Source organism: Zerene cesonia, chromosome 7 (genome assembly GCF_012273895.1).
Source record: "Zerene cesonia ecotype Mississippi chromosome 7, Zerene_cesonia_1.1, whole genome shotgun sequence".
Taxonomy (NCBI): Eukaryota; Metazoa; Arthropoda; class Insecta; order Lepidoptera; family Pieridae; genus Zerene; species Zerene cesonia.
This window is the reverse complement of record NC_052108.1, coordinates 1,649,556-1,663,603: the sequence shown is the minus strand read 5'-3', so window position 1 is coordinate 1,663,603 and position 14,048 is coordinate 1,649,556. Positions and strand designations below refer to the sequence as shown.

General features: G+C 32.4%; 3 protein-coding genes across 3 annotated transcripts in view; 1 reads left to right on the top strand and 2 right to left on the bottom strand.

Moving 5' to 3' along the window:
- Window positions 1-14,048, bottom strand: part of LOC119840715 — a 113,855-nt gene that overhangs the window by 93,165 nt on the left and 6,642 nt on the right. The gene's annotated exons all lie outside the window — the stretch shown is intronic.
- On the bottom strand, window positions 105-9,458 carry LOC119828191 (protein PFC0760c-like). Its single transcript, XM_038350292.1, has 4 exons — window positions 9,329-9,458; window positions 862-2,346; window positions 397-570; window positions 105-166 (listed from the first exon to the last, which is right to left on the bottom strand). Exons 1-4 carry the CDS (start codon window positions 9,456-9,458, stop codon window positions 105-107), a joined length of 1,851 nt encoding a protein of 616 aa, XP_038206220.1.
- LOC119840717 (transcription elongation factor, mitochondrial) overlaps window positions 10,581-14,048 on the top strand; it is a 27,462-nt gene continuing 23,994 nt past the window's right edge. Inside the window, exons 1-6 of the mRNA XM_038367431.1 lie at window positions 10,581-10,816; window positions 10,906-11,033; window positions 11,919-12,147; window positions 12,561-12,713; window positions 13,082-13,263; window positions 13,859-13,942. Of these exons, the coding sequence (XP_038223359.1) occupies window positions 10,781-10,816; window positions 10,906-11,033; window positions 11,919-12,147; window positions 12,561-12,713; window positions 13,082-13,263; window positions 13,859-13,942 (812 nt within the window). The 5' untranslated portion in view covers window positions 10,581-10,780. The remainder of the gene's footprint in view (window positions 10,817-10,905; window positions 11,034-11,918; window positions 12,148-12,560; window positions 12,714-13,081; window positions 13,264-13,858; window positions 13,943-14,048) is intronic.

Genomic DNA, 14,048 nt, shown 5'->3' with positions numbered 1-14,048 from the left:
TTAATCTAGGAACGGGAATATTTTGTTGAGATGGTTTTGGAGATCTAATTATCTGAGGTGGTAAGCCACGTATAGGCTTATTTACAGGGCTTGGACTTGATACATTATTTAACGTGGTCACAGTAGAGTTGTTGGTTTTCTTTTTGTTTTTCTCTGACATTAACACCTGTATGCCAACCGAGCGCGATATTTTTAGGGGTATTATCGACGCGTTTGTATTTTTCTTCAACTCTTCCTGAACAGACTTTAAAACAACTTGCAATGCGTGATTTTGCTTCGTAAGCATCTTAGTTTTATTTTTATATTCCTCAATATTCTGTGACATTTTCTTTAATTGAGACTTTATCTCGCCAAGATTGCCTCTGTCTACGACACTTTCAACAATTTTTAATATACAAAATTCTTCTAAATCGCTTCGAGTCATTTCAGCGAGGTTTTTCTTGCAAGTAGAGACAAAGTTAGTTGACAGCAGCGGCTTTGGAGACGAAATTTTCTCTTTGTTTTCTTCTTTATCGATTATATCAGAGTCAAGTTTTTTAACATCTATTTTGCTTTCATTTAAAGGGATATCTGAAACGTTAAGAAAATAATGTAGAAGTTGTATTATTTACAAATATTTTATCTGAACACTGTCAGCGTGACGGAAATCGGTATCCGGCTCCCCCACTCACCGTACGAAACACAGTAGCATGCTACTATTTCACACCGATCTTATGTTAGGGTGTGGTATATCCCCGGAAGGAGCTAGCCCAATTCGTGCCGAAGCGAGTTCGACAAACAAAAAATAAAGAGTTACAGACGATTTCGTTTTTATGTTTATCTTAAATATTGCTGAAATAAGGTTTGAGTAAAGACCGTTACCTTGATCATTTGTTGGTGTATTATTAGAGGATTCTTCTTTTTTATCTTCCAAAATATTACCATCTTTGCTTTCTATTATTGCTTCATTATGTTCGTTAACTATTTTTGTTACACCCATTTCATTTTCGGGTTTTGTACTGTTCTCATCATCTATCAACATTATGTCATCATCATCGTCCTCTATATTAATACATTGTTTATTAGGTTCAATGGTTTTTTCAAGTTTAATATCGCTAGATGATACTGTATCTTCATCATCGGATAAAATATCCAGCGATAATTTGCTCTTTGTATAGATTTTTTTCGGTTCATTTTGTTTTTCAAGATGACTTTCCGGTTTTGATTCAGTTTCAACTCGATTACATGGCTTTTCTTTTTCAGTCTTCTCTTCCTGTAAAGTTGGTATATTTGAGCTCCTATTAGATTCTGCATCATTCGGATTTTCAATTTCAACAGGATTTTCACATTCTTTCATATCTTCATGATCATCTTTTAACTCGTTAGACATTTCACTATCCCCCTCTTTAATTAGATCTATATCCATTTTTTCGCTGTTTGCTTCAGTATCTTTCGATGAAGTAACTTGTGATTCTGTCTCAGCATGCTCTTTTTCACTAAATGTTTTTTCGTCATTTGATATCATAACTTCCTTGTTTGAATTTGATGTGTTTAGCCCATTTTCTGTTGCTATCGTATCTGTCTTCGTTTTATAGAATAAGAAAGAAATAATATTTCCATCGCCCTGATCAGACTTTAAGGTATCTTCTACATTTATTTCCTCATTTTTCTTAGAAGAGCTTTCGAGTATTTCATCTTGGTTTTCTACGGTATTTACATCTGACTCTGGATTAATTTCAGTCTTATGATCATCGGAATCCATTTGAGAACAATCAGCAGGATTTAAAGTGTCATTTTCTCCAATTATTGTGTTTTTCTCATGTTTCTCCTCTGAGCATATATTTTCACCAGCTTGAATTTCTAAAACGTTACCGTTTGATAGGTCTTCGTGTTCTAAATTATTTTTGAGATCATTATCAGTGTGGATATTTACATCATCGATATTATTAGATTGTTCTATAGTATTATCTATATCTGATGCATTTTCTATACATTCTTCGTCTTTTCTTTTATCAGTTATATTTTCTATGCTCTCACTTTCAGCAGTTTGACTAGAAGCTGTATCAACAACTGGTGTACTAATTTCTTCACTTACACTTAATTCGTTTTGGCCATTGACTTCCGATTTCTTGGGACTATCAATACCATTATTTTCAGTGTAATTATCGACTACAATATTATCTACTTTCCCAATGTTTTCTTTATTGCCGCTACCGTTAGATATACTATTGCTCAATTTTTCAACAATGTTATCGGCGGCAAATTTTTCATTGATGGATTCTTTATCAATAAATGCCATTTTTTTGACTATGCACGCTTCAGTTTCAGTATCAAAAATTAATTGCATTTTGCAGCATTTCCAGTGCCCTTTTCACGGAGATTTAATCTGAAAGTAACAAATAAAAAGTATTAGAATAAATGGCTACGAACTGGTTCACGTATACGTGAATAACATGTGCGAAAAGTCATCCAACTTAAGTCTTATGGTACAAGACATTTTTTAATATAACGCCATCTATCTGAATTACAATGAATTTGTATACTTTGCGCTATATAGGGCGTGTTCTAATAATAATACAATACAGCGCAGACACCACTCCCAATACCCTCTTAAAACCGTATTATAGTTAATGTATCAAAACGTACAGATTAAATTATTCACTTTCAACATACATATTTTCTCACAAGTAAAATTGTTTTAACGCATATAATAATAAAAAAACAATAAGCAATGATTATAAAGTCGATAAATGTGTTTAGCGTATGTGTATGGATGATGTAGTGATGATTGAAACCTTATTGTTATAGTCTATAATCTTTGTAGCAAATCTCTTACAAATCCTAGTATTTCTATGAAACAACATACATTAGATAGATTCATTCTTCCAAACTTTCGCGTACATGATATTAGTAGAATACCTAATTGTCTTCATTGAAATTAAAAAAAACATGTAACAATCAGATTAAAAGTAGAATCACTACACGTTTGTAATGCTTTAAAGTTATCAATAAAATAATTGCAATTATTGAATGTTAAAACACATAAGTGATCTGTTCATAGTTCACATGATAAAAAAAATGGTCAGAAGTTATAATTATTTCCCGTTTCAAGTAAAAATATAAAATTATGCCGTCTCTTTAATTGCTGTTATTTATAGCCATAATGTGACCTTCACACTGTTTCTTATTTATAAAAATAACCTACTAAATAGTCAAAGTCAAAGAGGGCTAAATGGTACACTATCTTTGTCAAAGACTCAATGTAACATGTAGAATGTAGATGAACGGAGTATTCTTTCAAAATTACCCTATTTTTGCGGTGAACAGTTCTTGTAGACAAAAAAAAAGGTGTGTTTGCGATTCATACACGATAGAAGTGAAACTTCAATAAATCGACAAAAGATTGACATGAATATATATAAAATATAAAATAGTACGTATATTTCTGTCTCATTCTTTGCCGGCTTCATTCTACACATTTTTGTATTTCTGTCTCATACCTGTCGTTTTTCCGTTGCATCAGGTTTGAAATCACAACGATTCTAAAGAAGTTTCACTTCAAAAACTTGCAAGATGACGGAAAACGTATAATTTTTTCTAGAGATTTCAATGCGCATAGCTATAGACTATAGATAGATAGATAGACTACAGTATGGGCACAAAATCTAGCTTATCTGGTTCACATGTCCTTCCAAATATAAATAATGGTCAGAGATGATCGGATTAGAGTGGCTTAAAGACTTTTTTTACCTTTAACCGCACATTTTGAGAGCCTACGTCGTTTTTTGGAACATCGGTTAAAAATTTAAATCTAAGGAAGTATTTATTTATAAAAATATGTGTTATTTCATACGTAACTATGGCTTCCAAAGATTCTACGACCAGAAATCAACTTCAAAGAGATTTTAGACGAGAAAATATGTTTACCCAGTATTTCACTTTTTACTTTTTTTTTTCACTTTTTTAATAGAAAAAGTGAAACTGGCGATTATAATATTTGTTTTCTTTTTAACCTAAAATGAGAATAAAGGTATTAAAAACCTACGTATCCAAGTACTGTGTAATCATTTAGGTACGTTAAGAGAACTAAGAGGATGGTATACTGAAAAAATAACGCAAACGGTACTTAATCAATGTAAAATTTTATAAAAGCTTAAATAGGACACCCTGTAGACACCAGATTCTGTTGTAAAATTAGAATATCCTTAACCATCCAATAGTTAAAAAAATGGACTTTCTCATTTCTTATAAGGAAAAACTAAAAAAAATCTAAAGATAAGCCTACGTAAGTTTTTTTAAAATAATAAAATACATCCAACTAAGTTTCCGTCTACAGATAATACAATAGCCAATTAATTATAATATTCTGACCTTAATATTTCTGTATCACTATCACAGTCTGTAGGTAGTGCAAGACGGAATTCTATCTATAGTATACTGCGCCGTATTGGCCAACATCAAATTATTCTCAAAGATTAAATAATAATGATAATAATTTCAGTTATGACCTCTGTAAATCAAAACTTGACAAATTCCCATAGTTGTTATGGCAACGCGATTGAAGAATCAAAATGTCAAAGTGACATCACAAATGTATGTATCAGCAAAGACCCTTCAAATTACTAACAGTTTATTACGGACGATAACAATCGTAATTTTTATGAAATTAAGATTGGATACAGCAACTTTAGCACCTAGTCGATAGCGGGAAAAATAAATGTAAAAATGACGAAAAAATCTGTAGCTATTTAAATTGCTTCGAAGTTTAACTTTAATAATCGAATCTATTTGAATTAATGAATGTAACTGAAACAGAAAATAACAGCTTTGATAGTGGCTGACAATTGTAGCATGATCGCAAGAAGATTGTAACCTTATTCTTATTAATAAACTTATTTTTCATAATTCAAAATTCACCTCATTAATAGTTATGAGATATATTCTAAATGTGAACGAATACTCTCGTCAATTAATATTTATATTCATTACAATATCTGCTGCTTTCCATTCCTTTTGTGTCTTTGAAATAAAAAGCCATTAACCTTATTTTGAAAATGGTTTCAGAATGTGATATTTAAAATTCCTGTGCATGAACTAAGCGTTGACTTTACACGAACTAGATTGTCTTTAAAGGTGATAAAATTCAATATCGAGGCCAGGTGTGATCGTGAGAGCAAAGGTTGAGTATTGTAGAAACATGTCAATCTTGGTCTATATGACGTCGTACATTGAATAAAATCACTCGATTTATTATCATATCAGAACACAAAATGGCGGCCAGAGTTTCATGACGTTCTGCGGCGGAATTCCGAATTACACTTCCCAAACAGCTAGCTATAACACTGATGAACGGAGTGTGCGGCCAGTGCCGTGGCAATCTGGGCGTCACGCTCACGCAAACGACGCAGAAAGTGAGATAGAGAGAGACAGCTAGCGTATGCACATTGCCCGCGAGCAAATATAATCCAAGTTGAAGGTGGACGCCTGGCATCTATTGAACGCTAACCAAGAGTCAAAACCTGTTATGCTGCAGAACTTGCACGCTTATGTTGTTATTGCAGCTGATAGTTTATCATCAAATGAATAAACAGATAGGGCGATAATTGCCACACGCGTGTAATAGATAGATGAATACAGAACTAGAACGTTTGATAAAAAAATACTATCACCGTTGAACACAGCAGAATTGCATGCCATCATTGCAATATGAAATCGCATAATATTATGTCTTAATATATTACATAAACAATATGTCGAAATCATTCAAGATAAAATAAAATACCGAGTCAACATTCATGCAACGAAAAACGAAAAAAAAAGAATTGATGACTAATTTAACAATGTTATAACGGAATCCAAAACTTACTCGATGTTTATTTTGACAGGTGACGTGTAACAGAAAAAAAACCTATCACTGTACTAATTTACAAAGCGAATCGCTCGTAAAGCAGTAAGTTACCATAATAATTCACGTCCCAATCATCACGATAAAACAAAATTTAATAATAACACGAACAGAACGTAAATAAAATCGACGTTAAGTTAAAAAAAACTCTTAACGGAACCCAAAACATGCCCGGCGATTAATTTGACAGCTGGGGTGCAAAAAAAAACACCAGTGTCACTAAACACAAAACGGATCGCTAGTACAGAGAGGTAGACAGGTACTTGGTATGGTTAAAACCTTACCTACCAATATAATAAATACGAAAGTAACTCTGTCTGTCTGTCATTTCTTTACGCCTGAACAACTCAACTGATTTGGGTGCAATTTGGTACTGAGGTAGTTTGAGATCGGGTTTTATAAAACATATGATAGATTTTATCCCTGAAACCCCACGGGAACGGAAATTATCCTTTTATTTGACTATGCCGGCGAAGTCCTGGGTGGGAAGCTAGTATATTATATAGTGACACTGAAAAGCGTCGAAAAATGAGAAACATTTATTTCTAAACTTTCCGAAAAGATCATATAAAGAGAAAAAAACATACATAAAAATATAAATAACCGTAAACCGTCTATTTATAAACAACTTAAATATCGAATCATTCATGCTAAACAATAACCAAATATAAAAAAAAAAAATAGTATAAAACAAAATACGACAAAACAACAAAAAACAAAAAATATCGATATCATGGAGATTTCCTACGAAAAAAACAAAACAAATCCACTACTACAACTAAAATTTGCAAGCACAAACTAATTTAAAACATAATTATTAATAAATAATATCGGGAACCCACCTAATATTTCGAGAAGAGACTCCAAAAGAAGAATTGAGAAGATAAACAACCACGCGAAACAAGCACTCCGTATTGCGGCATTAACGATACTGACGTTAGCAGAAAGAGAAAGAAGAAAATGGCCGCCGCCAACGTAGCGCCACAGAAAGTGGCAAATAATAGAACTAAAATGTACAGACTAGATTGCGTGCAGAGAAAGCCAAGTTCCGATTAACAACGCCCGGCGCGCGTGAAAGCGGGACAGCATCAGCGCTTCACCCTACACGCGAGGTGAAACAAAAAACCGAGTCTGACGGCGAATGAACAGAACGCTGTGTAGACTCATTACTCTGTGCCTCTCGAGTATTGTGTCAATGTATATTATCGCGAGGTCAAATTACGTAGTGTGTATTCTCATTCTCTTGCGTTCTACTTTTCAATGCTTCTCGTGTACATTAAGCTCGGAATAATTATGTACCTAACTCTTTCGAGCTCTTACTGATTTAAAAATAGGTTATAGGGTTAAATACTAATTTAGTAATGTACGATTAGACATGACATAATAGTATGCTAAGACATTGTAATAAAAATGTATCATAGAATAAAAGTTCTGATAATTAATTGATCTTATTGAAGAAGACAATTTTTAGTAATCAATACGTAGATTAAAAAAGTCATTATGTAATAGAATTCATGAATTGCAGCATATATAAAATGGAGTTTTGCACAAAAAAGTGTTCTGAAATCATGCGACGTTGCCGCACCGCTCTGGCCGCGGCGTGTGTGACGCACGAAGGCAGGCGGAGAGAGCCGACCCGCGCCGTAGTGTGTTGGGTCAGATAGGAATGACTACTAAAATAGATTCTACTCAAAGTTACGTCAAATTCGTCTTTCTGCGTAACAAAAAATTTTTTTCCATGTATTCTGTAGTATCATTTTTTGGAAAGGCTGGGGGAGGATGTGTAGAAGGAAGTATCGACTTATTTGTTAACATTACTTGTGTATAAAAGACCATAATATAGACAAAGAAAATAAGTAAATAATAATAAAAAAAAAGAAAATATCAGACAACTTTTTGTAATACCGGTCAAAGTGACATTACGCGTATCCGTTATTTAATCATCTAAGTTTTTCATTTTGCACAGTACGATAACTAAATTGTAACCACTGTAACAGGTTTAAACCCAAAAAATAGTATTTAGTATGAAGGGGGTTATAAATACTTGATGTTGGGTTATGTACATGATAGTACTCGGTATGTGAGTGTACCTACTCCATAAATATTAAATTATTCGTTAAAATGATAAATACAGACAAATTCAGAACATCTCTAATTCATATTCAGCACAACATCATTCCTGTTAGCAAGCTCATTGTCAAACTGTTAAAAAGTCGCTTTAGATTACATTGCGGCTGTCAGTAGAAAACGAATCGAAAGAAGCAGCTACAGTCGAGCAATGGTTAATGTACGATCTTCTTTGACCACTGAATATGAAACTGTTACGTATATAGAACAACCGGCCGCGGCAGGCGCGGAGAGGATTAACATTTATTTTATTTAAGCTTAAATTTTTTTTTTAATAAATTTTTCGAATAACCTTTTCTTTTCCAGAGTCAGAAGTTTAATTGATGAATAATTGTTTTTAATTATTTTATGCATATATATTTTTCAACGTACGCGTACGTTTTAAGGATTTGGTTTAAAAGAGTTTATTGCAATATAAGATATCAACATTTGGTTAGGCGTCATATTTTCACTTAGAATAAAAATAATTTAAAAGTTTTATAAATCTAAAGAAACACGACGATGACGTAATTATCAAGAATGTGATAAGAAATGATAGGTACCTACATAATTAATAATGTAAAACACATAATTGACAACATGAATATGTCTACTCTTACTAAAACCTATAATGTCTATTCATAAGACATAATTATTAATAATGTTACTCAAGGACACACAAAATGTGTGTGTGCCATCGTTCGACTAAGATGCTATTGGTCCAATGACATTGTGTGTGTTCAACAGATAGCACACATTTATGAACTGGACGGACCGGCAACGACGCGTAACGCGCAAGTAGCTCGTGTAAATGCCTGTTGCCAGTATTCGATCAGTGCGATGTTGCCGCGTTTCCGTTCTTCCCACTGCCAATGCCAATTGATATTTATTCGATTATATATATTTCATGATTTTCTAACCATATTGATTTTTTGCGATTTCCTTTTTTTATTATTTTGAATCCGTTATTGCATGCTCCATTTTAATCAGATATACCTAACCTTATCTTGAGATTCATCATTAAATTTAATATAATGCCTAGTGGAATTTGCCGCGTGACTATCCATATTATGGTCATGATCATGATTTCGCTGTTTTAGTATCTAAGAATTCAATCCTGAATAGGCCACTTTTCCAGAATAAATACATTAATAATGCGAGAATTTAAGATATTATTATGACTGCAGAAAATTTCCATTTTCGCACCCCTAGCTCATAAAGAAGGATTATAATATTTATTGCAGAAGTTCCGACTCTTGTAGACCGCCAGCTGGTTTCCAAACTCCAGGAGTTGGCAAGCAATCTAATATCTGCGAAAAGACTTGATTATTTACTCACCAATCTCCTGTAAACCAGTCCCAGGTGTTGTAATCAGGAAATCCAGACGCACGCGAAGTTTCTCGAAGAAGGGAAGGTGAATGAATGCGGAGTCGTGCGCCGGTTCTGTGTTCGAGCGGTAGTCAGCCATTTTGTCGACTCACTACGCGAGATTGAGCGGGATAGATATATTATTTCACTTCTTGTTGACAACTCTCCGTGAAAAATCATTATCCACTTCTCTATTGCTTTGTACAAACTACAGTTACATCTATCTAAAGTTTCTTCTTTGACTGTTCTTCTTATTATAATATTGAATGACTCGAATTTTTTCAACCAACTACAGGTAAATTAAGGAAGGAGGGGGTATCAATACGATATTTTTTTTTGGGTTTGTTACCTCAGAACTTTCGACTGGGTGAACCAATTTTGATGATTCTTATTTTATTTGAAAGCCGGTGTAGTCCCATGAAAATTTGATCGACTTCGAAGGCGGCTTAGCTTTTAATGAAAAATAATTGAATATTATGTCTTTTTATAATAATCATTTGTTTCTTTCTTATTTGATATTTGCAATACTCAATATAAAAAGAGGTAAAGCGGTAATAAAAAGATCGTAGATGTAAATACACTGGAGTTCCTTTTAATCATCGTAATAAATTTATACATTTATAGTGAGTTTCACAAATGTTTATCTAAGATTATTCGACTAAACTTATGTTTGTGACAGTACATTTGGACTGCAGCGTAAATATTTGAACCTGTTGTCTGTAGTTGCAAATAGGTAGATACCCAAGTAAACGGGTATTAATTTTATAACATTATTTAATTTATTTAATTGACTGTACATTTTTATTAGAATACTAAAACCCTAACATATTTTTTTTATATTTCTGATGGTCTCGGTATGTAACTATGAACTTAAATTTCTACGGACATTTTATATTATTAGGTGAAGGAACCACAATCGCACTCGCTAGAATGATGAATGACAAAACACGTAAGCGTTTTAAAGACGTAAACGTTATTGTAAATTTTGAGTCTGATGACATCTATTGCGGATTACCAATACTTTTATAATGTAATATTGTATATAAGACAGTAGAAGAAAGACTATCAGAATGTATTGGTATAGATGGCGCTGTTCTATAATATTTGGTTTTTTAGAAATAATATACTCCTTGAATAATAAATTGTGAAATATTTTAATGTTCGTGCCATGGGCACTAGGTAGCAGGGATTACAAAAGTTTCCGGCAATAATATGTTTTCCCCTTTTTTATTATTGATATAATAAGCATTTTGTCCTTTTACACAATTCACCATTCGTAAATTCGCTGTTTGCCAAATGTAACTGTCAGATTTTGTGACGTTAAAAAGCAGAAGATCAAAAACCAAAACATTGGAGGCTTGAATTATTTTTTTAAACAAATGCATTTATGTTAATAAGTTTATTAGGTTGCCCGAATATAATATGTTTAATTTATATTTCGCGTCTTCGAGGAAAATTGTACGTAACTAAAAACATCATGCAATACATATAAAGAATCTTGTATAGAACAAGTATTTACTCAAAACTCAAATTAATTACTGTTGCAGTTACCGTCGTGTACCTTCTGTAGATTCGGAAGATATTATGGTCAAAAGCTAGAAAATAAGTACAGTGAAATAGAAAAGAAAAATATTTTAGAGGTTATAAACAAATCAGATGTTTCAACTTTGTCAAGGTATGATAGAATTTATTTAAAGCTTCTTATACTTCTATATTTTAATTGTTCGATGGTGCAGACGATTCTATTGGAGAGCCATCAGGAACAGCAACTTTGAAATTTTGCATAAATATTAATAATTTTCAAGTTGAATAACCCTACCTAATTGAATTAAACATGTAAGTATAAAGCTATCGAACTCATAAGAATTCAGTGTATTTAATTAGTTACAACTTGATTCATTTGTTGTATAAAGAAAATCTTTAAAACAAAACCCTTAAAAAGTAATAAAAGGTTACTTTCAAAAGTACTAAATAATCTTGAAATTGCAATATAAGTAGACACCCACACTCGGTATATGGAATTGTCATGACATTTGATGGTATTGTTTTACACATTTCTTAAAAATGTATCAATTATTTATATCATACAATTAGGTATGTACATAAATGAGTAAACCTCAAACAATGTCATATTAATAGTTAGGACAAAGTAATGCAAATGTAAAAATCTGTCATGCCTTTCAGCAGAAGTTTTGTTATGTTACTGCCATATATGATTTAATATTATACATATCTCACTATAAAATTTTAAATATCATTGATCTTATCTTGAGAAAAAATAATGCATTTAACTGCAAGCAAATATGCACATGATCACAATTTTTTATCTATGTATATCAAATTCTCATGTAACAATGTTAGTAACCATACTCCTCTGAAATAGCTGGACCGATTCTCATGAAATTTTGTGTCCGTATCAATTACATCTGAGAACTGGCCAACATCTATTTTTCATACCCCTTAATGATAAGAGAAAGCTAGTAGAGATTATAATATATCAGTTTTTAAACTCCTACTTCAGGCAACATATATTTACAATTTTATTTTTGATGTTTTCTAGGTATGATGTTACAAAAAAAAGATCAAAAAGCATATCTCAATATATAAATAACAATGGCCCGGTAAGTAGTTTAATTGACATAGAGCTTATAGAAGGCTTCAGTGAGAAGCATGCAGAGAAACTGTTTGACAGTATATTGCAGGGGAAAATTAATGCCGAAGAACCAAATGCATTGAAACAAATAAAGGGCCAAATATTAAACCCTACATTGTCCGAGAATATGAGACAGGTTTGTTATATAATTTTAATAGTACATCAAACACAGCCATAGTCAGACGTGAATTTCGAGTGTTCATAAAAGTAAATCAACCAAAAGTATAAACCTTATAATTTTAAGAAACTAGAGGTCCACCCAGATTCACCTATCATATATCTTATCTCTCCATAATAACCTTCTTTGTGCATTAACAAAAAATTATTTATTATAATGTTTTTAAAATTTAAAATTTTTTAAAAAATTACTACTAATGTGAATTTAAAACATTTTTATTTTTGTCATTTTTCTACACTTTGAGTACTTGAACTTGTTGTATTGTTCTTACTAAAATTCACATTTTAAAGTTCTTTCCTTTTCTTATGAATGATTTGGTTGTTTTTTGAGTTTAATAATACTTATAACTATTCCTATTTGTTTTTTTTCAGGCGGCCAAGTCAGTATTAACAGTGTATATAACAATCAATTCAGTATCTTGGACTTTAATAGATAAGAGTAATTATGAAGTGTTGGAATGGCAATACCAGAGTATACATTACCCCGAGAACAAGAGATATCAGCTCAGTGATATTTTAGAAATTGTAAGTTTATCTATATCCATAATAATATATTCAAAGGCTAATTTGTTTGTTTGTTTGTTTACTGGAACTTGCTAATCTTAGAAATGACGATATTTGCTGCAGAGATAGTTTGAGATCCAAGAAATGATATCCTGAGACTGGAGATCCAGAAAGCCTATCCAATGTAGGAGATTCAAAGGAGCTCATATGATTATCTAGGTTTTAATCTATCTCTGTACCATATTTCATACAGTCAATCAGTTCATAACAATTGTTGTCTTTTTCTGAAAGAATAACAAAAAATTCATCCATGTCTGGAAATTTTTACATTTGTAAAATTAGTTGTAAATGTAGGATGTATATATTAAAATACCAATTAAATATTCTAGTCCTGGAATATAGTAACGAAACTGCCAACAGCTGACATCTATGTGATGAAGGCAGAGGCCACAAGCCTCCGAGCCTCTGGGAGCGACCCCAACAACCCCAAAGTGCTTGGGATTAACTTGCAAAAAGCACAAATGGTGTCCATGATGGTCGCTTTTATATCTGCTAGAGGGAACATGGACAAGTATGTATATATACTACTTTCCGCCCGCGGCTCCTGGCGCGTAGTCAAATAAAATTCCCATGAGAAATTTAAGTTTCCTTGCAGTAAAAATTTTCTAGATAGCCTACCAGCTGTCTCAAGACAGAAATTATATCATAAAATTGTTTCTTTGCAAAATGAAAGACAAACAAATACATTCCCATTTATAATATTTAAGTATGTAAGGATTTGTTATATTGTGTATTTTGAATTTCATTAAAGTGCTACAGTAGCTAAAGCCCTTCATTAAAATGGAGATATGTAAGTTTAAAAGAGTTGTCATTACTTCTATATAATATTTAATCGTGTTTCTTTGTTTCCATGCATAACCAAAAGTGAGGTGTTGGATTAGTGTGTGTGTGTGCGAGTGTGAGTGGGTGAGTGGGTGAGTGGGTGAGTGGGTAAAACATTTCATTTGCTGACTTAATTCAAAAATGTCATCTATCTATTATCCTATTGGTACCATATTCTGTGTTTTCGAAGTTGTAACCTATAATACGAAAATAACTTCTTTAATTAAAGGTAATGAATATGCTTAATTTACATATTTTTAATTTGTATATTCTTATATTTTTAGTGTAGAAAAAGATGAGGAATCCAGCGATACGGAGAAGAAATTTATTCAGAATGTCTTCTTTTTGCGCTCCTCGTTGCCTTTTAGGTGTGTATTGGCGTAATGGGTTTATTTTTACGCGCATTAATTCGCTCACTCTCACGGAACACGGAACACACCACACAGAACACGCAACACGCCACAATAGTAAAGG